This window comes from Cydia fagiglandana, chromosome 27, assembly GCF_963556715.1.
Source record: "Cydia fagiglandana chromosome 27, ilCydFagi1.1, whole genome shotgun sequence".
Classification (NCBI taxonomy): Eukaryota; Metazoa; Arthropoda; class Insecta; order Lepidoptera; family Tortricidae; genus Cydia; species Cydia fagiglandana.
The window spans coordinates 1393438-1420642 of record NC_085958.1 but is presented as its reverse complement, the minus strand read 5'-3'; the positions used below and the strand labels follow the sequence as shown (position 1 = coordinate 1420642).

Below are 27205 nucleotides of genomic sequence, written 5' to 3'. Positions count from 1 at the left end.
ACCCGTTGCCTCCCTCAACCTTTTCCCAAGCGCCTTAATGAGCATATGTGCGCCTCTGCCCCACGAACCAAGTGTCTCGACGCCAAATGCGACGAATTCGTATTGGGCGCCGAGACAGCTGTACTTGGCTACCTTTAGACGCTCCCGAATGTCCGCCGCCGCGCCAGCACGCCTGCTGGTCGATGGGACGTAGGACGCCGCTAGCGTAAAATATAGAATGTATTATAAAATTATAGAATGTATTATTTATTAATTTCATGTTGATTTTATACAAATAAAACTGCAAATTATAGCAAACATTGTTTTTTTTTTTTTTTATAGGCGTAGTGGCAGAGTGTCATTACGAACCATAAAGCAAATACTGCCTCTAGTTTTTTTAATGGATGAATGCCACGATGCTGTGTCACAAATATCTGTGAAATGAAAATTAAAAAAGAGGACTTTGCCGGCCTAGGCCTGCAAGATGTGTATGAAATTCCATTAACGACCTTTTGTCCTAGCCGCACCTGAAACGTCATGCTTCGCAGCCTATTATAAGGAACATAACATCAATATTTCATTGCATGTTTGAGAAAATATATGTATTTGTTCAGGCATAATAAAAACATGTCTATCGGCTACGTAATTCAAATAGCGCGGGAAATCGCCGTACTCGCGCCAACCGCGCGACAACCACGCCACTCGCCGGTTCATTCGCTTCGTGGCAGAAAAGGGAAACTAGTCGCATCAGAAAACAAACGACGGACGGCACGCGTTTTGCTATGACGGTGAATTAAAAATTGTTTTATAGTGAAAATACTTTCTGTGACGGTTCTGTGTTTGTGTATAAGGTGTCAGGAACCTAGAAACATTAAATTGAAGCATCTACAAGAGCGGGGGCTCTGCCCCTGACCACAATTGGAGCCGGCTTCCATCACATAACGAGGCGGTTAGCAACAGGTAACTACTGTGTTATTTGTTTATGTAGCTGATAACATGTGCTTGCCTGAACATGGGGTTAATGTTTAAATTACAATAATAAGTTTACGAACATAATTTTTGGTCCTAAGAGCGCGGATTTTAAATCGACCTTGGTACTAGAAACGCGTCTTCGATTGCGGCAAACATGGCGAATGTTTTGATTTAAGTTCTAAGTACATATTCATTTTTTACGTTTATCGGCGGTAAATTCGGTTTTTTGTAGCTAATTATTTAAGATTGTTATTACGTAGGTAATATAAAGGTACATAGTTCTAATGTTTAATTTGTCTTTGGTTTTTATTTGTAGTTTCTTTGTACTTATTGTATTTTATTTTGTAGTTTCACAGTGCCTTGGTTTTACTGTAATGCTGTGTTACTTATTTGACTAATAAATAAATAAATAATAAATAATAGTTTTCCGTTCGGTGCGGACTTAATTCATAGGTGTTGGTATTTTTACTACGGCGTGTCTGTTCTGTTGTGCAAGGTTTTATGATTTTAAGATGGCGCTTAAAACTTACGAAGTAAAATTTAAAATTGAATGCGAGTGGTTTATGGACACGGCCGCTATGATTAAATCAAAGGAATACTCATCAGGGGTATTATCGGCTCGAATTCGTAAACTCGAAGACCATTATAAGAATCTATCGGACTCTTATGAGAATTTGTTAACAAAATTAGACGAAGAAACAGACAGGGCACGCGTATCGGTATATGACGAGCAATTTAAGAAGGCTAATCTCTGTTACAATGAACTTGAAGCATTTTCTGTAAAATTACCGAATTCTGATGGTTCACACATGACGACGGAAAGTTCAGTGCATGGCCGTTTGCCTAATATTGATCTACAGAATTATCACGGAGAACCATTCGAATGGTTCGGATTTATTAGTTTGTTCAACTCTCTAATTTTGTCCAGAAACGATCTCTCCAAGACGCAAAACTATCACTATTTGTTTAGTCATGTTTATGACGAGCCCGGACGCTTATACAACACCTGACTATGACGGACGACCTGAACACCTGACTAGATATCGCCCTAGAAATTTTAAAGAGTAGATATGATAATAAAAGGATGATGATTGACCGATATCTAGGGCGCTTGATTAATTTGCCCGTCTTGACGAATCCGCGAAATCTTCGCGTAGGGTTACTTAATCCGCTATTAGAATGTAGCAGGTCTCTTAAAAATTTAGGATTATCTATCGAAGATTACATGCTTGTGTTCATGATGCTTGGGAAGTTACCCACAGAGTTAAGAACTAGATTTGAACAAAAACACGGTGGGTTAAATAATGGATTACCGGAGTTTAAAATTTTAATAACGTTTATTCAAAATGAATGTCATTTCATTGATACTGCAACGGACTATAATTCGGTTACAGCGAAATCTGATGAAAGGACTCGAAAGTTAAATACTTACGAGCAACGTAAACAACCCGTCGGGTGCCTATTCTGTAGTAATACGAACCACAAGGTATTCGATTGTTTTAAATTTCTAGGCTCAACCCCGGATGAACGGCGTCCCACGTACGCCGTTCAGACAAAAGGGTACTGTTTTAGATGTTTTGGTGGACATTCGGCTACTTCATGCACTCGTAATGTACCATGTTCCTTTTGCGGTAACGTTGGCCATCATAAATTGATTTGCTTGACACAAAACGACAAAGTCAATAAAAATAACAAAATAAACAAAAACACGCGTCACGTAGCCGTAGGTATGTTCGATTACAATGGTGAACGCAATACTGATTGTAATGACGATTACGATCACTTCGACAATCGGTCGGTCGACAGATATGAGAATAACGCCCCACATTCGGCTTATGGGCGATTTGAGACGAATCGTGAGTACTCGTGCCGTTTTGACTCAAATGATAATCGTTTGACGGCACCGGCGCCGGCGATACAAGATGTACGCGAGAATAAGGATATTCATTTCTCGACTTCGCCCACTGCTGGGCAGAATTTTTGGGCGAGCTCGCTCCATCGTAGGCCACGTCTACGCCTCGGCTAGTCTGTGGCCATGAGTAAGCCCATTCATAATAATAAAAAAAAAAGAATATAAACGCATAGCAATTAATTGACAGTCGTGTCGCTTCATCCGTTCCTAAATTACCGGATAACATAATACTACCTACTGTCATTGTTTATGCACAATCGGCTTACGGTACTTTTGTACCTACACGCGCCTTATTAGATATTGGCTCGCAATTAACTATAATTAGAAGTGCATTTAGTAATTTACTTTTATTAAAGCGACATAACTGTCATACTTCTGTTTACGGTGTCGGCGGAAAAGGTAGGCTTACTGATCAAATGGTAGTATTGAATTTGAAACCTAAAGGTAATGATAATAAGGTTTTATCTTGCACGGCCATTGTTATGAAAATTCCTACAGCCTATGTGTGCAGGTTGGCGAATATAATAAAATTCATCCATAAGGTTCCGATTTCAGACACGGATTTATTACATCTATCAAGGATCGATATTATTATCGGATGTGATATTTTAGGCGAGATTTTAACCGGCGAAATTGTAACGTTAGGGTCGGGTGGGCCATATGCGTTAAATACGATTTTCGACTATGCGGTTTTCGGTCCATTTAATAGTTGCATTTCGGCTCAGAACCAGGTTTCGCATAACCTGGTTTGTGAAAATTCGGTTTCATTCGGTTCGGCTTCGGTTAATATGTTTAACTAGGTTAAAGAAGATTTAGTTTTAGTCGGTTCTGATTCGGTTAGTGATAATTCGGCTTTATTGGATTCGGTCTCGGTGAATACGTCTGTCAATGACAATTCGGTTTAAATTCGATTCATAAGTACAATACGGTTGAAAATAATAATACGGATGCGGATAATATTTTGTTTTCGGGAAGCGCACTTGTCGCAGCGGTTGAAAGGTTTTGGTCATCGGAAGAACCGCCTATGATGAAAATTAAGGACCCCATCAATATTGAATGTGAGAATCTATTTATTGAAACCACAAATCGGGGGTCTGATGGAAAATACACGGTACGTCTGCCACTTATACCTACACATCCTCGGTTAGGCGATTCTAGACAAATGGCTTATCGGAGATTTCAAGCTTTAGAGCGTCGGTTTAAAGTTCAGCCTGTATTCCGAGACAAATATGTAGTACGAGACAATTTGAATTTGAATTTTGAATTTGAACACTATTTCGTAGCTCATCATGGAGTTTTTAAATCTGGTGACAAATCAAAAATTCGTGTGGTATTTGATGGAAGTGGAAAAACGTCAAACGGTGTTTCTTTAAATGACTGTTTATACGCCGGTGAAAAACTGCAGAACGATATAGTTGATATAATTTTGAACTTTAGATACCTTAAATTCGTGTTCACCACGGACGTAAAAATGATGTTTAGGCAAACATGGATTCACCCCGATGATCGAAAATATCAACTAATATTATGGAGAGAAAATAGTTCGTTACCTTTGACAGTATACGAGCTTACCACTAATACATACGGCTTGAAGTCAAGCCCGCATGTCTCGAATCGCTGTTTGCAACACTTAGCAAATGACGGAGAAGCAGATTTTCCCCGAGCGACTAAAATTCTACGTCATAATAGTTTTGTTGACGATTTGAACGGTGGAGGTGATTCTTTAGAGGAGGCTTTAAGCGTGCGTAACGAGCTTATTGCCTTAATGAACACTGTGGGATACGAGCTGCGTAAATGGGCAGCTAACGATGCTCGGTTAATACAAGACTTTCCTCGTGACCATTGTGAGATGCCCAACAACTTCGACAAAGATGATCAATACGGATGTATCAAAGTCTTAGGCGTACAGTGGGATCCGAAAACTGATTGTTTTACGTATAAAGTCAATGTGCCTGATGAAAAACAACAAGTTACTAGGCGCACTATACTATCTTCTACTGCAAAATTATTCGATCCACTTGGGTGGATCAGTCCAGTAATATTTCGGGCTAAACTGCTTTTACAAGAGCTACTTAGTAATGGAGATGGCAATAAGGCCGTCGATTGGGATTCTCCCGCCCCTGAAGAACTTGTTCAAAAATGGCGTGAGCTCCTCTCGGATCTACCTAACATAACGAGGCTATCAATACCTCGATGTTTGAAATTAGCGGATAGTAAAAACAATACTTACTCACTGCACGGATTCAGTGACGGATCTGCTGTAGGTTATGGGGCTGTAGTTTACTTACGCACAGTTAGCGAAAGTGGTGAAGCTACCATTAGACTTTTATTAGCGAAATCGCGAGTCTCTCCTCTACGGAAACGAATGACTATTCCTCAGTCGGAATTGAACGGTACTTTACTTTTGACTAACCTTATTAACCATGTATATAACACTCTGGTTAACGAATTGTCTATAGAGATCAATGACGTTATTGGGTGGTGCGATAGCACCATTGTACTTTCTTGGATACGAACACAACCTCACAAATTACAGGTTTACGAAGGGAATCGTGTATCAAAAATTATAACATCTGAAGTGAAAATTACCTGGAGACATGTTCCAACTGAACAAAACTGCGCAGACGTGGCCTCACGTGGTACATCTGCTGCTATCTTGTTGAACCATTCGTTAATGGTGGAACCCGCCATGGTTAACCGATAAACCCAGCACTTGGCCAAGTAAAGGACCTGAATTTCCTGTAATATTACTTCTCGGCTTGAAATCTAAATTCGTCACAAATGTTGCAACTACTATGGACGACAAATTTTATATTATTGAGCGATATAGCTCCTTTAAAAAAATTGTAAATGTTACGTGATTTATACTGCGTTTTCTCCATAATATACGTAACCCTAATTCGCGAATTTCAAAGACTTACCTTACAGTTAACGAACGTAGAAATGCCATAAGGAAACTTATTATTCTAGTTCAAAGAGATGCGTTTAGCGATGAAATAAATTCACTCAACTTGAAAAGTAGGATAAAATCACCCTTAAAAAAGCTAAATCTCTTTTTGGCAGTTTAGGTATTGTCAGGGACGGTGGTCGCCTTTAACATTCAACTTTGCCATATGATGCCAAGCATCCAATATTGCTCCCCGGTAACAGTTCGTTTGTTAAACGTCTAGTTGAAGATTATCACATCACATTTTGTCATATTGGTGCTAATACGCTTGAATCAATATTATCACGTAAATACTGGATTCTGACAGTCAGACGAATAACTCGAAGTGTAACGTTTAAATGCGTTCAGTGTTTCCGGGTTCGTCCACGCCTTACTCAACCACTAATGGCCGATTTACCACCAGATCGTGTTAGGTCTTTGCGTCCATTTCAAGGTGTAGGCACAGATTTTGCAGGACCTTTTAACATTAAGACCAGCACTTTAAGAAATGCTCGAGTAGAAAAATGTTATCTTTGCATATTTGTCTGTTTGGTTACAAAAGCTGTACACTTAGAATTGGTTTCTGGACTTTCCATTGAAGCCTTTGTAGACTGCTTTACACGCTTTGTTTCGAGACGCGGATTGCCCTCTCTTGTTAGATCCGATTGTGGCACAAACTACACTGGCACTGATAAATATTTGAAGGACATCTATGTGTACCTGCGGAATCATAATACAGAGATTAGTCGGGAACTTGCTAAATCTGAAATAACATGGTTCTTCAACCCTCCGAGTAGCCCTAATATGGGAGGTCTATTTGAGGCAGCAGTAAAAACAGCTAAAACGCTTATGCGTAGAGTTCTCGGCGAACAAAATCTGACTTTCGAACAGCTTAGTACTTTCTTCACCCGTGCAGAAGCAGTTATGAATTCTAGACCATTAACGCCCTTAAGTTCGGATCCGAATGATTTTGAAGTCCTTACACCCGGACATTTTTTAATAACGGAACCTTTGACGGCCTTACCTGAGTATGACTTTGAGGAGACGAATATCGGTCGACTTAATCGTTTTCAATTGTTACAACGCCTTTCGCAACATTTCTGGTCACGCTGGCGTAACGAATACCTACATACCCTTCAGTTAAGGCATAAATGGACAGATTCGACAGATTCGGTTAAAATTGGAGACCTAGTCCTTATTAAGGAAGATAATTATCCTCCCTTGCAATGGAGACGCGGACGAATAACTAAGTTACTACCAGGCAATGATAATGTAATACGAGTTGTAGAACTTCGTACTCAAAAGGGGACTCTAATGAGACCCGTTGCTAAATTAGCTAGACTTCCTCTTGATGCTTAAAATCAACCAAGCTCTACTTGGTTCGGGGGGGAGTGTATGTTCAGGCATACTAAAAACATGTCTATCGGCTACGTAATTCAAATAGCGCGGGAAATCGCCGTGCTTGCGCCAACCGCGCGACAGCCACGCCACTCGCCGGTTCATTCGCTTCGTGGCAGAAAAGGGAAACTAGTCGCATCAGAAAACAAACGACGGACGGCACGCGTTTCGCTATGACGGTGAATTAAAAATTGTTTTATAGTGAAAATACTTTCTGTGACGGTTCTGTTTGTGTATAAGGTGTCAGGAACCTAGGAACATTAAATTGAAGCATCTACAAGAGCGGGGGCTCTGCCCCTGACCACAATTGGAGCCGGCTTCCATCACATAACGAGGCGGTTAGCAACAGGTAACTACTGTGTTATTTGTTTATGTAGCTGATAACATGTGCTTGCCTGAACATGGGGTTAATGTTTAAATTACAATAATAAGTTTACGAACAGTATTAAAAATTAGTGCATTTTGTATTGTATCAATTCCATACTAGTGGGATTTCGTATTTCGATGCGACGCAGACGACGAGTTTTTCTACCTTTAAAGGGCTGTATATTTTAAACAGTTTCTGGTAGGTACTCCTAACTTTCAGTAAATACGTATTTTTATTACTTTGGTACTGTTTTTTCTTGTAATAATTATACAAGGTGAAATTTAATTCACTGGCCAAATTGAAACAACCGAAAGAACTCGAAAAAATATTAAACACGTGTTTTTTCTTTTAATACCGCTCAGTACATTTTTTTCGAAATAACTCATCATCAAGTTGTCCTAAAAACCTCGTACGTTATAGTGAACCGACAACTACCCACTACACCCGCTTCTCTCTTATCAGTTAAGGTCATTGACACCCCGCCCCTCCCGCTGTTTGCAATTGCGTCACCAATTATGAACCCTATTGCAGCGAGATTACCTACATAAGTTGCAAATTTTTCCTTTCATACTTTAACGGGCTTAGAACCGTCAAAATGCAAAGGCAACCCATTTTTAATCTAAAATGTTATTTCTGACTAATGATTATTAACAAAACGTCCGTGGCTTAAAAACAATGAGTAAAAACTAGGTCAGGAATCTTTGCATTCAGGCGTATTTAAAAAATTTAATCACCTTACGTACATTTGATTAAAAATCGACGCAATTAACGAAAGTCCCACGAGATGGTACTCTTGGATTAAATCCTTGTCTGCGAAGGCGTGGAACGGATTCCATTTCGTATAATCTTTGTGCACCACGTAAACACTCACCACTTAATAAATAACACCGTACCACTTCGTAATATTCCCGGTTCGAAAACATTTTTTTTAACCTTAGTACACGCGCGATTATTATTTAAGGTTGGCGAGTGACGAGTGACTAATCATTTATGCTTACCGTTATGTTTACCGCTAGCACGGAATGGTTTAGTTTAGACTACCCTCGAAATTGATAAACCTGCCTACCATCGCCAACACTAACTGGGTGGACCCTATTGCAACGATTATAAGGTTTAGTGTAGGTCAGATAAGGGTTTTGTTGATGTTGTTGTTAAAACCTACTATTACGAGTAGGTTTGTTTACATTTGTGGTAATAGGGTGACCACGACTCGTGGAAAATATTTAAAAATTGAAAAATGTTTTTTTTTTTAAATGTACTCTTTTTTTTACGCTAAATAGATTCCTTAAGTGTAACCTAGTGCCGGGAATGAATATGGCCAGTGATTTAAATTTCACCCTGTATAAAAAAATATGTAAAAGTATGGGTCATACAAGGAACTCATTAGATTGGTCGCCATCTTGAATATCTCACTTCCGGTCAAGATTTCGATCGGGCAGCCGGTAAATTCGGATTCGGATTAAGCGGGGTCTAATTCGGCTAAACAAACCCGGTTGCAAAAAAGTAATAAAATATGATTTGCCAGTCGCATCAAGGAGAGCGATTTTGATTTTTTTTGTCTAGACTTGTGTTGAATCACTGAAAGTGTGTTGACATTCCTTTACTTTACATTGGCCTTACATTAAGAGGGTAGGGGACGATCGATTCTCCATACAAATGTAGTCCTCATTTTCCTCCCTGGATATTGTCATTATGGATTTTTTTTTATTTGATGTAGGTATTTTAATCATAGCTCTAACGATCGGGCGTTTGATTTTTTCGGTTTTGAAATTTGTGTAAAACCTGATTTATTGCTCCTAACTCTAAATTGTGTAAAAATACTCCTGTGATGTTGCTTATGTCCATGGGCGACGATGACCGCTTCCCATCAGGCGGCTCGTCTGCTCGTTTGCTGACTATTACCTTAAAAACAAATATTCAGAGAAGAAAATGGGAAAAACTTTTGAATGGATAATTGGTTTCGAGGCGGTCACCCCCTTTCGTCTTTATTGATATTACATATTTCAAATTCAAATAACAGATGAGTGCTGGGCGTGGGAGGGCTGGATGTGGGCGGCAGTGGCAATGGTGATTGCATACGTCCCAGAGGTCGCTGCAATCGCGATTGCAGCGACATATTGCTATTACGCCAGACAACACTCCTCTAACTGATGCTTACATGGTATGTACCTATTTTTTTTAATATTTGTTTTTTAACTTTAGCCTGGCCATTACATGCAAATAACGGGTTCCGTCTATTTGGCATAACTTCCGTGACCCGAAACGCATCTGGCATAACCTATTTCGCAGAAATGTATTTCGACGAATGTTAAATTTGCAGAAAGCTTCAGTTTGTATAATATGCAATAGGCCGAATGTTTGCAAGTCCGAATCTTAAATAGACTACTATTATTTTGGCCGACTTTTGATACGAATAATTTTATTTTGCGTTTGTTTAAATGTCCGAAATGTGACTTGCATAATCTGTTTAACGCATAATAGGATTTAGGCGAATATTTACATCGCAGAAAACGTATTTCGATTCTTTCTAGGGTAAAGGCACCAGTGCTCAGCCATGCACCAGTAGTCAGCCTTTCTTGCCTATTTTTGGCTGTAAATAATAAAGGTTTTCTGATTTTCATGTGAAAACTAGGTAATATTATAGATTGATAAGCTATTCATTGAAAAATACCTTAATTTTTAAACGAATACTCTACGATGATCCACAAAAAAAATTCAAAATGGTGGTGTCTTCTGACATGAAAGGTTAAGAGATATGCGCCATTTTTTTGGAATGTCACATGGTATTTTGATAAGACGATAGCAGCCGAATTGTGATTTATGTTTAAAAGAATATGGACTGCTTCACCTAATTAATACCTAAACTATCTGAAAAACGTAAAAGATTAATATTAATCCATGTGGAAGTAACATTTTTATGGCGGCTGACTATTGGAAACTACTTTTTTGTACAAAATCCAATAGTCGGCCTCCCCTGGCTGAGTACTGGGTTTGAAGCAGTAATTTGAAAAAGGTCGTAAACCCAGAAGTCAGCCGGGGGAGGCTGACCATAGGATTTAGGATTTGTTATTATTTTAAAATGAAGTGTAAGTCGTTATATCAAGCCCCTTTAAAAAAATTACGTTATTATGAATTTATTTGATTGAAATACATTAAATACCCAGTAGTCAGCCTGTGGCTGACCACTGGACAATAAGCTCACTCTATTTGAACCCACTAATCAGCCATTAGAATGGGATGGCTGGGCACTGGGTACCTAAAGGCTGTGTATTGGTATACAGGGGGCTGATTACTGGCAAAAATGCCTTGAACAGAAAAAACATTGATAATACCTATTGGCCCATAAGTGTGCAAATTATACGATCTTGAACATAGAAATTTCGTTATAAGGCTGACTACTGGTGCTTTTACCCTATTTGGTATAACTTGTATGATCTAAAACGCATCTGTCATAAGCTACATTTAGCAGAATGGCACATAGCATTAGCGCCTGCGCTTTGCTACGCAAAGGCGAAGGGGCTGCTATGCCCGTAGCGCCGGAGCAGATGCGGAGCCCAATAAAAAAACTGTTGCTAGAAAAGTGGGTTAGGTTAGGTTAGAACTGCGACCCCACGGAAACAATCTATTGCCAGAAAAGTGGGTTAGGTTAGGTTAGAACTGCGACCCCACGAAAACAAACTGTTGCCAGAAAAGTGGATTAGGTTAGGTTAGAACTGCGACCCCACGAAAACCAACTGTTGCCAGAAAAGTGGGTTAGGTTAGGTTAGAACTGCGATCCCACGAAAACAAACTGTTGCCAGAAAAGTGGGTTAGGTTAGGTTAGAACTGCGACCCCACGAAAACAAACTGTTGCTAGAAAAGTGGGTTAGGTTAGGTTAGAACTGCGAGGGGTGCGGGATTGGTAGACCTCCTTGTGGTGCACCCTGGGAGGGGGAGGATAGCCGCTCAGTTGCGCGCTTGCTATTCTCCCTCTGCGAACTACCAGTCACAGAGTGGTTAGGCAGTCGAGCCTGCTCCTGCGTTGGCTTTAGTGCCGTGTTGTTGTGGTTGGCTGCTCCCGGGATGCCTCAGCTAATCTGAGGTGTCAGGGGATGCAGCTGTTTTGGAGGTGGTGCATTTGCACGGTTTGTTGACGGGGCCCGGTTTAGGGCCAGCGGCCGCTTGGCGGCGTGGGATGGCGAGCCTTCAAGGCTTGCGGCGCGGCGGGTCTGGCGGTCACAGTCATGTGGCTGTTGGGTGGGTTTCGGTCCCCCGTCGGGCAACCCGTAACCCGCACTGAGCGAGCCGGGGGCGCTGCTCATTGAGAGTAGCGCTGCGTGGAGAAAACCACTATAATAAATCCCCAATCCCAAGGTGAGCGGATCGTGCTGATGGGATGAATGGCTGGGGGGAGTCCAGTGCCTAGCGTGCGGGGGAGCTCACCCCCGAAAAAAAGAGACAACGATGTGGAGTCATCGCATTAGAAAACATGAAGGTCGATTGCGAAAATATTCCCCTGGCGGGTCTCCGAAAGGAGGAAGCCCGTCCGCTCACTTCGGTGGGCGGCTGCCCTTCGTATGCAGGGGTGGGCAACAATCGCCTCGTAGGCCGGCAGGGTGCCGGTCTTCGTGAACACAACCATGGCTCAATGAAAACGGACTCTGATGCATTATGGAATCAGGATTTTGTCGAACGGAAGGTGAAGGACTGCGGCCCGATGTCGCACTCCAACACCAATGAACTTTGCGTGAACGCGGGAGAGTGCTCAAATAATAATTTGGGTACACTAAGGCTGAGGGGTGGCGGTTCGCCGTCGCGAGACGAAAAGAGTCGTTCTGTCCGCGAATTGACCCCAAAAGAACCTATAGAAATCGTGACGGGGTTGCCAACGACGGTGAATCCCTCCGAGGGTGAAATTTCGGAGCCCTCAACGAGTGCAGGGTTACGGAGTCGACTGAGGAGCCGGAGATCACTCCCAGACATCCGCATATCTTTAACCCGCTGTGACTCTCCAGCTCCAAAGAGCAGCTGCACGGGATCGGGTCATGCGACCACAAAGAAAAAGGAGACAGGAGCAAATGTGAGCGAAAGAGAGGTGAATGTCGACGAACCTGATACTGGGAGCATAATACCTGTGCGTTCTGGGTCAGCTTCTGTTGACAGGACAAGAGACGATCGGGCTGAGTCAGACTCAGCAATGAGCTGCCACTCATTCAGTGACAACGAGAGACGGTTCTGGCGGAAACGTGGTCTCAGCTCAGGGTCAGACTCGGACGGAGCCACCAAGAAGAGGTCTCAGTCCGTATCAAAGCGAGGTCGCGGTCGGCCTACCTCCACCGGACATTACGTTGACCCTGCCATTGCCAAGGAAGACTTACACCGCGCCAAACGGGAGGAAATAAGGTTAAGGGCAGAAGAGGAGGTGGCTGGTATACGGCTGCCATTTTCTTCTCGGAGCCAGACTGGCGGCTTAAGTTCTGACTCCGTTCTGCCCGGTGCGCAGGATAACCTTTGTGCGGCTGCGCTCTCTCAGCGCGTACACAAGAGCCTAGATGCAATATCACATGTTGCCAAAAACTCCGGTCATCTAAAAGGCACCTTCGTGAAGGCATTAAAGGACGCCACCGCATCTATAAAAGAGACAGTCGATTGCCTTTTAGAGCGCACTTCTACGGAAGAAACAAAGCGACTGCAGGCACAAAACGACGCCCTGCGAGCTCAGTTGACTGAACTTAAATCAGAGATGACCCAGCTGAGAGCGGACTTTCGGGACCAGTTCAGGCGAACGTCCCCAGTTCCGACTCAGCCAAAAGAAAATACACAGCCGGCCAGTACCTCCCGCAAGGGTGCTGCAAGGGTTACTAGCATGGAAGATATGATGCGAACTATGACGGCCCAGATAGGACTGATGCTGGATGCGAGGCTAGGAGCCTTGGAGCTGGAGGGCAGGCTGCTGCCAGCCCAAACTATGCGGCCACCCTTGGCCCACGACCGGATTGCGGAGCGAGCTACGTCTCTTCTCTTCGGACCGACTGGACAAGATACGAGCACTGAAGTCACAACAGGCACCCAGCCTGATTCTATAGCGGGAACGGCGGCGGTTGTTTCCCCTGCCTCTTCAGGCGGTAAACAGGGAGCCAAACCGAAACCAAGGCGCAAGAAAACTACTCTTGCTGCTAAGGAAGCGGCCACAGCTAGAGAAGTACCCCAGGAAACACCAACGCCTGCTGCGGCTCCTCTGCGTGAAAACTGGAAAGACGCGTTGGGTAAGAAGGCCAAAAAGGCGGTCAAAAAACCGACAGCTGCGAAAACTACCAAAACGCACGCGCCTAAGTCAGCACTTAAAAAAAAACTCCGGCCTCCGCGCACTGCTGCAGTCACTCTCACATTGAAGCCGGAAGCTGTGGAAGCTGGAGCTAAATATGAGACGGTTTTGGCTGAAGCCAAGAAACACATAAACCTGGAGGATCTCGGGATTTCCGCTGTTCGCTTCCGAACAGTAGCTACTGGAGCTCGAATGCTAGAGCTTCCTCCTGATACGAAAGAAGCCGAAATCGCGGCGGATGCTCTAGCTAAGAAACTGCGGGAGGTTCTCGACCCTAATGTGGTTCACATCCAACGACCCGTGAAATGTGCTGACATCCGTGTCACGGGACTGGATGACTCAGCGATCGCTGAAGAAGTCGTAGTGGCCGTGGCTAAGCTCGGGAACTGCGCTGTTGAGGCCGTCAAGTCCGGTGTGATTGCGCGTAGCCACAATGGCTCTGCGTCGCTGTGGTTGAGTTGCCCTGTGGCTGCTGCCAAAAAAGTTGTGGATGCGGGTCGGCTCAAAGTAGGTTGGATTTCGGCGCGCGTAATACTTTTGGACGCTAAACCTCTTAGGTGTTACCGCTGTCTGGAGACGGGCCACGTTGGTGCCAAGTGCGACAAGGCGGTCGACCGGAGCAACCTCTGTTATCGCTGTGGGGAACCCGGACACAAATCGCGCGAGTGCAATGCCCAACCGAGTTGTGCTGTCTGCAAAGCAGCTGGGAAACCAGCTGATCATCCGATTGGTGGCAAAGGGTGCCAGAATAAAAAGGCTCGCCCAAACAAAGACGCCGGGAAGAAGGTAGGAGTGAGCCAAGATACACCTCCACCTTCCCAGCAAAACTCTGCGGAGGAAACTATGGACACAACCCAATAATATGGCCCTCAAGTGTATCCAGGCGAATATTAACCACTGCCTTCAGGCTCAGGACCTATTACTCCAGTCCATGGCTGAGTGGGAAATTAAGGCGGCTATAGTTTCGGAACCCTAGTTTATCCCGAATCGGGACGATTGGGTGTCGGACCAAGACAAGACGGTGGCCATAATTGCTCCCGCTATAGCCGGATCTCCGGCTATCGAAAAGACTGTGAGTGGTAGGGGATTTGTGCTGGCTGTCATAGGTGGCTTAGGTTGTTATGATGTCACTAAGTCAACTTAGGATTATCGACATCATTCAATAATAGACCTTCAGTCTGTGCAATAAGGAACAGTGGTTCATATGCGCTGTAACTGGTCACCTATTTACGGCGGTTAGTAATAAGTCAAAATGGCCCAATGGCACGCGGCCTCGACTTGTAAGATGAAGGTCCGAGGTTCTATCCCCGGAATGAGCGAACTTTTTGTATGTTTTTTCGTTTATGTTCGGCATTAGAATTTGTAATTTAAAAATAAATGACAGTTGCGGGCATGTCGGGAAAAAGTTGAAACCAACACTTGTACTTGCAACGGCGAGTCAGGTAGTCACTCTTCCTCCTCTGGTGCAGTGATGATTGTAAATTGTTTATAGAAATTGTTTGGAATATAAATCAGGACATATCCCACCAGTGGAAGTGAAATTATATTTATTTTGTTTGTTTTGTGAGTGCCGTCTCGATTACACCAAAGGGGTAAGTTTTAGTGATAAGGAAATCCTAGGTTTATTCAATTAGTCGTTGTTGTTAATTATTCTTTCTAGTAGCGAGAAATAATGTAAATTGTATTTTGTTATAGCGTATGGTCATGCCCTTTTGGTGTACGGCTATGAAAGTAAAATCAACGACTGAGCTAGCGTTTACTTAGGCAGCGGTTCGGCTGAGTACCTCGTCGACCACCAGACGAAAACTCACCTGGCGTCCAACACGTAGTATAATTAGTTGTTTAAGTAGAATTAGTTTTCATAATAAATATACATAGTTAGTTGTAAATTTGTGACCTTTATTATTCGCATACCCTTGTCAACCCGTAACAAAATAGCGCCCAACGTAAAATAACGGTTGATTGGCAAGCGGTCGTCACAGGTCCAAAGGTCGTTGAGGTGAATTGCAATTTTTGCACCGTAATCCTTGCGTTGTGATTGATGTGTTTTTGTTATAGTTTTATAATATAGTTGTTATTCTTAGTTAATTTGAGTTAGGTTAGTGTTAGGTTTGATATAAAAATAGTTTTTAGTTAAATAATTTAGGTGTATTCATTTGTAGTAACTGAAACATTTTTGCTATACATATTTTTGTTTTTATTTTCGGTTTCTTAGTTTTTTTTGTTTTGGGGATACTAAAATTTATTAAGAATTGCTGTTAACTAGGTTGATGTTAATCTGGATATTAATCAATTTTGTTCTTGACGTATGTTTTTATACTTTGGCAATTGGCAGATTATTTTAAGTGTGTTTTATTGTTTGTATTATTGATTTTTGTTTTTTTTATTGTGTTGAAGATGGATCCAAAATTTTTATTAAAGGATGAACTGGAGTTTGAGCTCGCATGCCGAGGTATTGTTTTAAAATCAGCGACAGTTCCGGTCTTGAAAAAGCTGTTGACTGAACTGGTGCGTGCAGAGCTAGAAAAAGGTGCTGGGTTAGAAGTTAAGGCACCGAGGTCAGGCTCCGTTCAATATGACCTTGAAGTGTGTGCGGCAAAACTGCAGGTTCTGTCAAATTACATTGCAGAGTTGACTGGCAAACCAGATAGGTCTTTGTTTAAACGGTTGATCTCCAGACTTTATCACGTCCAGAACAGGTTATCTTTAGTGACACAAGCGACCGAAGATGAGGGTATTCGTAAGAAGGGCTTGCTACAACAGTGTCAGGTTCTGGTAGATAAACTGGAAGGGCAGGACGACATTGTCGAGAGTGAAGATCTGACTGTTGATGATAAAGAGATTTTACAGAACACTTTAGGGGAATTAGGACGTTTAGTTATAGAAAGACTGGAAAAGAGATTAGTGTTTCTAAGGACATAGGGGGCGCTTCTACGAGTAAGATGGGGCATGAGCACGCGGAGGTATTGGATAGGGGTGATAGGAGTGTGATGTTCTCAGATAGTAGGTGGGGACAGGATAGGGATAGTAGGCCCAGGTTGATGCGTTACTCGACCGTTGTTGAGGATGACATATTACCAAAGCGGAAATTAGTGCCGGTGCATCAGTGGGGTCTTAAATTCACGGGGGGAAATAAAATGAGTGTAGACGCTTTCTTAGAACGTGTATGTGAATTAAAAGAGGCTAGAAATGCGACTGATCTGGACTTATGGCGTTATGCAATTGACTTTTTTGAAGGGGATGCATTAGTTTGGTTCAGGGCCAATAAAGAGTACGCTACTAGTTGGGATGAATTAGTTATTCTCTTGAAACGTGCATTCCAGAGACCTTATTATCAGGAGGAGTTGTTAGCGGAGATAAGGGCAAGGACGCAAGGTAGTAATGAATCGGTATTAATATATATTTCTGTGATGCAGAATATGTTCAACAGATTGCCAAATAGGGTTACAGAACGTGAAAAGGTACTGATTATTCAGAAAAACTTATCACCGTACTATCAACGCGCCATCTGTAGATATGTCTTTGATTCTGTTTCCGATATGATGAACGTGCTGAGAATCGTGGAACGGACAAAGATCAATTGCGAAAGTTTTGAGCAACCTAAGGTGAAGGTCAATGTTTTGGAGCCGGACCTGGCGTATAAGGGTATGGCAAACACTCCAGAGGAAACTGTTAAACGGATAGGCGAGATTGCGGAAGTCAAGATGGCACAGGGCCAGGAGCCGGTTTTGACAGCAAGGCGGTGCTGGAACTGTCGGGAAGGGGGCCACGTCTTCAGACAGTGTTCGATGCCGAAACAGCGATTATTTTGCTACAGATGTGGGAAGTTTGGGATAACGACAAAGGATTGTGTTTGTCAGGGAAAAGACCAAGGGAGAAGTTCGAGTCCTGCCAACTGAATTTCTCCCTAGGACGTGAAAGTGGAGAGTGGCAAACATGGTTGGACACAATAAAGAAATTTTTCGCCCGTAATGATAGAGATTTGTGCCCATTAGTAGTAAGTAAGAACAATGATAATAGGAAATATGTAGTTCTAAGTATTTTAGGTTATGAGTGTGTAGGATTGCTCGATGGTGGAGCATGTCGCACGGTTGTTAATGCACGATTTGCTAAGACTCTTGCGAGACTCGGGTTAAAGTCCGTTGAGAGAGATCCCATTGAGATGTCAGTGGCTGATGGAGCTGCACACCAGATTACGGAAATTGTTGATGTGCCCATTAACTTCGACGATCAGTTTAGGGTAGTTCGGGTTATGATCATGCCAGCCTTAAAACAAGATTTTGTCTTAGGGCAAGATTTTTTTGAGGAGTTCGGCATTGGATATAAGTTTAGGGGTAAGAGCTTAGATAGTAATATGGAAATTGCTGCATTGAATGTAATACACACACCGGTGATCATAGCTAGAGAAAATCTCACTTCAGGTCAGCTTGGGTGTTTGGAAGAGTTGATAGAAGAGATGAAGAGCACAGTCGGAAATGGGTTAGGGAGAACGAACTTCTTAAAACATAGTATAGACACCGGTGAAAGTAAACCTGTTCATCAAAAACAGTACAATTTCTCGCCTATTGTAAAACAAGCAATTGAAAAGGAATTAGATGACATGCTGGCCAAAGACGTAGTGGAACCATCTTACAGCTCTTGGTGCTCGCCTGTGCTAATCGTTAAAAAGCCAAATGGCGAAAACAGATTATGTTTGGATAGCAGACAGCTAAATAAGGTTACCAAACGAGATACGTACCCTTTGCCGAGAGTAGCGAATATATTAGACAGTTTACGTAATGCTAAATTCTTAAGCACCATCGATTTAAAATCGGCCTTTTGGCAAATTCAACTGGAGGAAGGTAGCAAAGAGAAAACAGCATTTGCGGTTCCAGGCAGGGGGCTGTTTCATTTTAAGGTAATGCCGTTTGGGTTAGTGAATGCGTCTCAGACTCAGCAAAGACTTATGGACATTCTGTTTCAAGCTGAGGAAGGCAAAGTCTGGGCCTATCTCGATGACATTGTTATTTGTTCACCGACCTTCGAAGAGCATTTACGCCTGTTAAGGAAAGTTATGACGGTTTTGAAGAAGGCTAACCTAACAATTAATGTGGATAAGTGTAAGTTCGCTAGGTCTAATCTAAGATTCCTTGGTTACATCGTCGACAAGGATGGTCTTAGGACAGATCCGGAAAAGGTAGAGGCCATATTGAACTTTGCTAGACCCAAAACGTTTACGGAATTAAAGAGGTTTATAGGGCTTGCAAGTTGGTACAGGCGCTTTGTTAAGGACTTTGCAATGGTGGCGGCTCCGCTTCACGATTTAACTAAGGGGAAGAAAAAGAAGTTGGTTTGGACTAAGGAGGCTGAAGCAGCCTGGTTAAGTCTAAAGACCTTGTTAACTTCAACGCCAGTGATGACGTGTCCCGATTACACGAAGCCATTCGTCATTCAGTGTGATGCATCCAGTTCAGGCATTGGAGCAGTTCTTTGTCAGAAAGTGGCCGAAGTCGACCAGCCGGTAGCTTATTTAAGCCGGAAGCTAACCGATACAGAGGTAAAATATTCAGCTTCAGAGAGGGAACTGTTGAGTGTCGTGTTTGCAATAGAAAAATTTAGGCCATACGTTGATGGGACTCATTTTACGGTTGTTACGGATCATAGCGCACTACTTTGGCTCCATAAGATGAAGGACCCACATGGGAGATTGGCACGCTGGGCTATGAAACTCCAGCAATTCGATTTCGACATCATTCATAGACCAGGGAAATGCCATGTTGTCCCGGATGCTTTATCTCGAGGTGTACCTGAGGCAGAGTGTGAGATGGATGTTATTGAAATCTTGGATAGCCACAAAGACACTTGGTACAAGAATAAAGTAACAAAGGTAATCAATGAGGTTAGCAATTCTGGATGGATGGTAAGCGAGGGTCGACTTTTCAAAAAAGTCCCCATGAAAGAATTCCCTAATGAAGAGGACGTGTGGAAACTCTTTATACCTGAACCGTTGCGGGAGAAAGTGCTTCAAGAGTGTCATGATGTTCCCACCTCCGGTCATTTAGGCATAAGGAAAACATATTTCAGAGTAAAACAGAATTTTTTTTGGCACGACATGCTTAAAGATGTGAAACTGTATGTGAAGGCGTGTGAATGTTGTGCCAGTCGTAAAGTCTCCCAAGAATTACCTTTGGGCCATATGGGACAGCATAGAGAAGTAAAGTGGCCTTGGCAAGTAGTAGCTATGGATTTTATGGGTCCCTTTCCAAAAAGCAAAAAGTGTAACACCATGTTATTAGTGGTAACATGCTTATTCAGTAAGTTCACTGTTTTATTTCCCCTACGCACGGGTAAGGCGGATAAAATGTGCGAAACTCTAGAAAAAGTATTTTTATTATTCGGTGCACCAAAGGTAGTTGTTTGTGATAATGGGAAACAGTTCGAGTCACATTTATTTAAAGACTTAGCCTCAAAGTATTGTATAGAAATTAGGTACACTCCGCACTACCATCCACAGAGCAACCCAACCGAAAGGGTAAATCGCGTGATAGGGACAATGATTTCTTCATATATAACGTCAAAGAAGCATAATGAATGGGATAGTAGTATAGATGAAATTGGCCATGCAATTAGAACAGCGGTTCATGAAACCACGGGGCGAACCCCATCATACTTGTTTTTCGGTAGGGAAACTACGGTCTCGAATTTGATACCCTTGCCTTCGGCTCAGCCATTAATTATCCCGACAGATAGTGTTACTGTAAATACGGGACCTTATCTGAACAGTCTAGAAGAAAGAAGGGTAATATTCAAAGAAGTGCAAGATAAAATAAAAAACGCACACGTGAAGAGTAGTTTTCGTTATAATCAAAAAACAAGACAGGCAACCTTTGAGGTAGGTGATATAGTCTGGAGAAGAACGAAATATTTGTCAAATGCAGGTAATAAATTTATGGCTAAGCTAGCTCCTAAATTTGACAGGGCTGTTGTAGTGGAAAAGTTGTCGGACATTGTATTTAGGTTAAACAATGCACATGGAAAGAACATTGGAGTTTGGCATATTAAGGATATGAAACCATATTATAAAAAAAATAAATAAATAAATGTTATTTATTTATTTTTAATGAGGGACGGGGCATGTTATGATGTCACTAAGTCAACTTAGGATTATCGACATCATTCAATAATAGACCTTCAGTCTGTGCAATAAGGAACAGTGGTTCATATGCGCTGTAACTGGTCACCTATTTACGGCGGTTAGTAACAAGTCAAAATGGCCCAATGGCACGCGGCCTCGACTTGTAAGATGAAGGTCCGAGGTTCTATCCCCGGAATGAGCGAACTTTTTGTATGTTTTTTCGTTTATGTTCAGCATTAGAATTTGTAATTTAAAAAAAATAAGTTCAAAAACTAAAACCCGACTACTGCAAATCGCGCTTTAAAAAGTATGAAACAAGATAGAATTCTTATCTAAAATTATCAAGCAGGAAATATTATAAATGATACCCTTTTTTTTATATAAAATACAACGTAATATAATTTACTGATTTTTTTATATATTTACAGAGATTCAGAGGATCGCCGTGGTCGTATGCCACGATTATAAACTTAAAAGTAATGTGGCATACGACCACGGCTATCCTCTGAATCTCTGTAAATATATAAAAAAAAATCAGTAAATTATATTACGTTGTATTTTATATAAAAAAAATGGTAACATTTATAATATTTCCCGCTTGATAATTTTAGATAAGAAGTCTATCTTGTTTCATACTTTTTAAAGCGCGATTTGCAGTAGTCGGGTTTTAGTTTTTGAACTTATTTTTTATTTAATTAATTTTGGGGTCATGATTTCGTTACTAACTTTTTGAAGTCACTTTATATTACTTTTGCGAGGGCGTCCTCAGTACAGAAATGCACGCAGAGCGCCGCCTATATCGGGCTACGCCCGACTCCTTTAGTGCCTATGAGGGCGCCGATGGCAGCCGTCTTTGGAACGCGTACGTCGGGCTACGCCCGACTCTTTTAGTATGAGGGCGCCGAAGGCGCCCGGCTTTGGAACGCGTACGTCGGGCTACGCCCAACACTTTTAGTATGAGGGCGCCCGACTTTGCAACGCGTACGTCGGGCTCCGCCCGACTCTTATAGTATGAGGGCGCCGAAGGCGCCCGGCTTTGGAATGCGTATGTCGGGCTACGCCCGACTCTTTTAGTATGAGGGCGCCGAAGGCGCCCGGCTTTGCAACGCGTACGTCGGGCTCCGCCCGACTCATTTAGTATGAGGGCGCTGAAGGCGCCCGGCTTTGGACCGCGTACGTCGGGCTACGCCCGACACTTTTAGTATGAGGGCACCGAAGGCGCCCGACTTTGCAACGCGTATGTCGGGCACCGCCCGACTCTTTTAGTATGGGGGCGCCGAAGGCGCCCGGCTTTGCAACGCGTATGTCGGGCTCTGCCCGACTCTTTTAGTATGAGGGCGCCGAAGGCGCCCGGCTTTGGAACGCGTACGTCGGGCTACGCCCGACACTTTTAGTATGAGGGCGCCAAAGGCGCCCGACTTTGCAACGCGTACGTCGGGCTCCGCCCGACTCTTTTAGTATGAGGGCGCCCGGCTTTGGAACGCGTACGTCGGGCTACGACCGACACTTTTAGTATGAGGGCGCCGAAGGCGCCCGGCTTTGCAACGCGTACGTAGGGCTCCGCCCGACTTATTTAGTATGAGGGCGCCGAAGGCGCCCGGCTTTGCAACGCGTACGTCGGGCTCGGCCCGACTCTTTTAGTATGAGGGCGCCGAAGGCGCCCGGCTTTGGAACGCGTACGTCGGGCTCCGCCCGACTCTTTTAGTATGAGGGCGCCGAAGGGGCCCTGCTGTGGAACGCGTACGTCGGGCTATGCCCGACAATTTTAGTACGAGGGCGCCGAAGGCGCCCGGCTTCGGAACGCGTACGTATCTTGTAAAAAAATTGACTGTTTCATACATTTTGGCTGATCAGGACTTCTATACCTATTCACGTTATAAAATGTTGCAGGACATTAAAAAAAACACCATGTATAGCGGCCATACAAATTTCTTTTGCAAAAACCTTCTTGTATCGCCGTAGTCGCGTAACACGCGGATAGAATCCAGAGCGCTTGTAGATTCATAGTTCGAATCACCTAACCGAAAATTTAATGTTTTATCTGGCGCATGCAAGCAAAGCCGGGTGCAAACGCTAACAATGTTTATATATTTGAAATGTGCTAATTGAGCTCTTTCCAATGATGTATGACACATCATCATTACTTAATTTTAGTTTTTTGGTTCGTGACTTTATGACCTCTAGAGGGCGCAGTGTTCATTTTTTTGTGACGCCATATAGCCTATAACCAGCGGACGATTAAGACGTTTCGAATGACACATCGTTTGTTAAATTATAATAAGTATTTTAGAAGTTATGAGGGAACAGATGAACATACATACATACATACATACATACATACCCACATACATACCGGTCAAAATCATAACCCTCCTTTTGCGTTGCCGTAGTCGGGTAAAAATAAATGACAGTTGCGGGCATGTCGGGAAAAAGTTGAAACCAACACTTGTACTTGCAACGGCGAGTCAGGTAGTCACTCTTCCTCCTCTGGTGCAGTGATGATTGTAAATTGTTTATAGAAATTGTTTGGAATATAAATCAGGACATATCCCACCAGTGGAAGTGAAATTATATTTATTTTGTTTGTTTTGTGAGTGCCGTCTCGATTACACCAAAGGGGTAAGTTTTAGTGATAAGGAAATCCTAGGTTTATTCAATTAGTCGTTGTTGTTAATTATTCTTTCTAGTAGCGAGAAATAATGTAAATTGTATTTTGTTATAGCGTATGGTCATGCCCTTTTGGTGTACGGCTATGAAAGTAAAATCAACGACTGAGCTAGCGTTTACTTAGGCAGCGGTTCGGCTGAGTACCTCGTCGACCACCAGACGAAAACTCACCTGGCGTCCAACACGTAGTATAATTAGTTGTTTAAGTAGAATTAGTTTTCATAATAAATATACATAGTTAGTTGTAAATTTGTGACCTTTATTATTCGCATACCCTTGTCAACCCGTAACAAGGTATCATCGGAATTTATTTCTCACCAAGACGTGTCCTTTCCGAGTTTGAGCAGATGCTCACAGAAGTTGGAGCCCTAGTAGGGCAGATATCCCCTATCTCGGTACTGGTCGCTGGGGATTTCAATGCAAAGTCAACGGCATGGGGATCCCCATCGACAGACGTCCGGGGGGAGGTGTTGGAAGAGTGGGCGATCTCTCTGGGGTTGACTGTCCTCAACACCGGGTCGGAAAGTACATGCGTGAGGCCACAAGGGGAGTCGATCGTGGACGTTACTTTTGCGTCCAACGCCTTGGCCCGCCGTGTACAAAACTGGAGGGTGGAGATTGGCGCAGAGACGCTATCGGACCACCGATATATCCGGTTCGATGTCACAACTCTAACCGCCACTCCAAGACAAAACCAACCCGCGGTAGGGGACAGTCCAAAGTGGATGGTGTCAAAGCTTGACAGACAGATCGCAAGGGAGGCGGCCATAACCGAGTCTTGGAGGGCTGCTAATGACCCAGCACAGGTGGTACCTGTCGATCAGGAAGCGGAACTTCTCAGCGCCGCTCTAACCCGTGTGTGTGATGCGGCAATGCCAAGGGCTAAGCATTTCTCGCCCAAACGCCAAGTGTACTGGTGGCGACCTGAACTCCGCCAATTGCGGAACGCTTGCGTGGCTGCGCGTCGCCAGTACACTAGATATAGGAGAAGGCGAATCCGAGACCAGACCGAGGAGGAGGCCCTGTATGATGTCTACAGAGAAGCACGCTCAACTCTGCAGAAGGCCATTGCGAAAGCCAAAGAGGTGGCTTGGGAGGAGTGGCTTGAGACTCTTGATAGGGATCCTTGGGGCAGGCCGTATCGAGTTGTTAGGAAAAGCTCCGACCTTGGGCGCCTCCACTGACCAGTAGTCTCCAGCCGGACCTCCTGGAACGAGTCGTCGGTACTCTGTTTCCAGAGAGGGGCGAATTTGTGCCGCCAGCTATGGCGCCCAACATAGGACCGCCGGACGTAGCAGGAGAGGTCCCACCGATAACGGAGGTTGAGCTCAATGTTGCCGTCCGAAAACTCCGGTCGAAAAAGACAGCTCCCGGGCCGGACGGCGTACCTGGACGTGCTTTGGTGGTAGCACTCGGCGAACTGGAAGAAGAAGTCAGAGGCCTCTTTACCTCTTGTCTGACTCAAGGACGGTTCCCCGATAGGTGGAAAACAGGCAAGCTGGTACTCCTCCGGAAGGATGGGCGCCCATCTGATCAGCCATCAGCCTACCGCCCAATAGTGTTACTCGACGAGACGAGTAAGCTCTTTGAGCGTATAATCGCAACTCGTCTCGTCAGGAGCTTGCAGCCGGGTCTGAGCGACTGCCAATATGGATTCCGCCCACTGCGCTCGACGCTGGACGCGATTGCCCGAGTAAGGGACTTAGCCAAGGAGGAGGTCTCTCAGGGTGGGGTTGTGATGTCTGTGTCACTAGACATCTCCAACGCCTTCAACACCCTGCCCTGGGAAACAATTAAGGTGGCTCTAAAATACCACAACGTGCCCGAATACTTGCAAAAAATCGTGGCAGATTATTTTGCAGGCCGCGTTGTGATATTTCCAACCAAGAACGGCTGGGGGAGGCGGGAGATGTCGTGTGGTGTTCCCCAGGGCTCGGTGCTGGGGCCGCTCCTGTGGAACATTGGGTATGACTGGGTCCTACGCGGGGACACTCTGCAGGGAACCAGTGTCACGTGTTACGCTGATGACACTCTCGTGTCGGCCCGTGGCAGGACCCACAGGGAGGCCGCTTACCTGGCCACAGCCGGAGTCGCACTCGTGGTCCACAGGATCCGGGCTATAGGTCTGGAAGTGGCTCTGCATAAATCCGAGGTTCTGGTTTTCCATGGGCCTCGAAATAAACCACCAGAGGGGACTCAGATAACTGTGGGAGGAACTTCGATCGCCGCCGGGTCAACGATGAAGTACCTTGGACTCGTTCTCGACGGTAGGTGGAAGTTTGAGGAGCACTTCAGACGCCTGGCTCCAAAACTGCTGGCTGCAGCCGGAGCGCTTGGGCGGATCCTTCCAAATCTGGGCGGTCCAGGAGGAGCCTGCAGGAGGCTATATTTGAATGTGGTGCGCTCAATGGCGCTCTACGGGGCGCCAATATGGGCGGATACCCTGAGTCCTCGGAGTGCAGCCCTTCTGCGCCGTCCGCAGCGGGCCATAGCTCTCAGGGTGGCTCGAGCGTACCGCGACAACTCGCACGCAGCAGCCGGCCTGCTAGCAGGGAGCCCGCCATGGGACCTTGAAGCCAAGGTTCATTCCGCGATCTTTTGGCGGGTGCTAGCAGCAAGGAGGGAGGAGAACTGGCCCGCCCCTCGTGAGGTCCGCCAGTGGCGTGAAAAGGCGCAAGACGTCCTCTACCAGCAGTGGTCAGAGCGTCTGGAAATCCCGGGAGCTAGCCGGGACCTAGTGGCTGCCGTGCGGCCTGTTCTAAAAGAATGGGTCGAACGCAAACATGGCGCACCCTCCTTTCATCTTACGCAGCTTCTGACGGGGCACGGCTGCTTCGGTTGGTACCTGTGTGAGAGATTAGGCAGAGAACCGACGACGGCGTGTCACCACTGTACCGGAGGAGTCGTGGATACGGCCCAACACACACGCGAAGAGTGCCCTGCGTGGGCGGAGCCTCGCACCGCCCTGTCCGCAGCTGTGGGAGTAGACCTCTCACTGCCGGCGCTAATACGCCGCATGCTCAGCAGTGAGGAGGCATGGGCGGCAGTGGCCACCTTTAGCGTCACCGTCCTGACACAAAAGGAGGCTGCAGAAAGAATACGCGAGGACGATGCAAATTCGCTCCCTCAGCGCCGTAGGAGGCCGGGCCGGCGGCGAAGGGCCTACGCAGCCCGAATGATGCCGCCTTAACGGGAACCTGCGGGTGATGGGCCGGGAGTCTCATCACTCGCCTGAAGAGATTCCGAGCTGGAAGGCCTTCAAGTGTTCCGAGGTGCCTTCAGCGGAGTAGGCTGCTAGAGCAGCCCCAAAAGATGAGCCCGCAAGGGCAACGCCGGCGGGGTATCGGAGGTCTACATTGGAGTTCCCGAAACCCCGTCCATAAAGCGCGCGGCGGAACACCCCAGGGGTTTTAGTCCGTGGGAGTCAGACATACCCACTTTGCTGCTCCCGGGCCAGTGGGATCCATAACGGATTTCCCCTGGGTAACAAAAAAAAAAAAAGGTTAGAACTGCGACCCCACGAAAATAAACTGTTGCCAAAAAAGTGGGTTAGGTTAGGTTAGAAC

At 44.6% G+C, this 27205-nt stretch overlaps 2 protein-coding genes and 1 long non-coding RNA gene across 2 annotated transcripts in view; all 3 read left to right on the top strand.

Moving 5' to 3' along the window:
- LOC134677979 (fatty acyl-CoA reductase wat-like) overlaps positions 1-27205 on the top strand; it is a 339904-nt gene that overhangs the window by 121554 nt on the left and 191145 nt on the right.
- The window catches only part of LOC134678006 (uncharacterized), a 40661-nt gene that overhangs the window by 9311 nt on the left and 4145 nt on the right, over positions 1-27205 (top strand). Inside the window, exon 2 of the long non-coding RNA XR_010100148.1 lies at positions 9575-9715. This is a non-coding gene — a long non-coding RNA (uncharacterized LOC134678006). The remainder of the gene's footprint in view (positions 1-9574; positions 9716-27205) is intronic.
- LOC134678023 (uncharacterized) lies at positions 6010-7170 on the top strand. The gene has a single exon (XM_063536459.1). It carries the CDS (start codon positions 6195-6197, stop codon positions 7146-7148), a length of 954 nt encoding a protein of 317 aa, XP_063392529.1. The 5' UTR covers positions 6010-6194; the 3' UTR covers positions 7149-7170.

What these genes read in the sequence shown, in the direction of transcription:
- LOC134678023 (XM_063536459.1), top strand. Translation starts at nt 6,195, where the DNA reads ATGGCCGATTTACCACCAGATCGTGTTAGGTCTTTGCGTCCATTTCAA.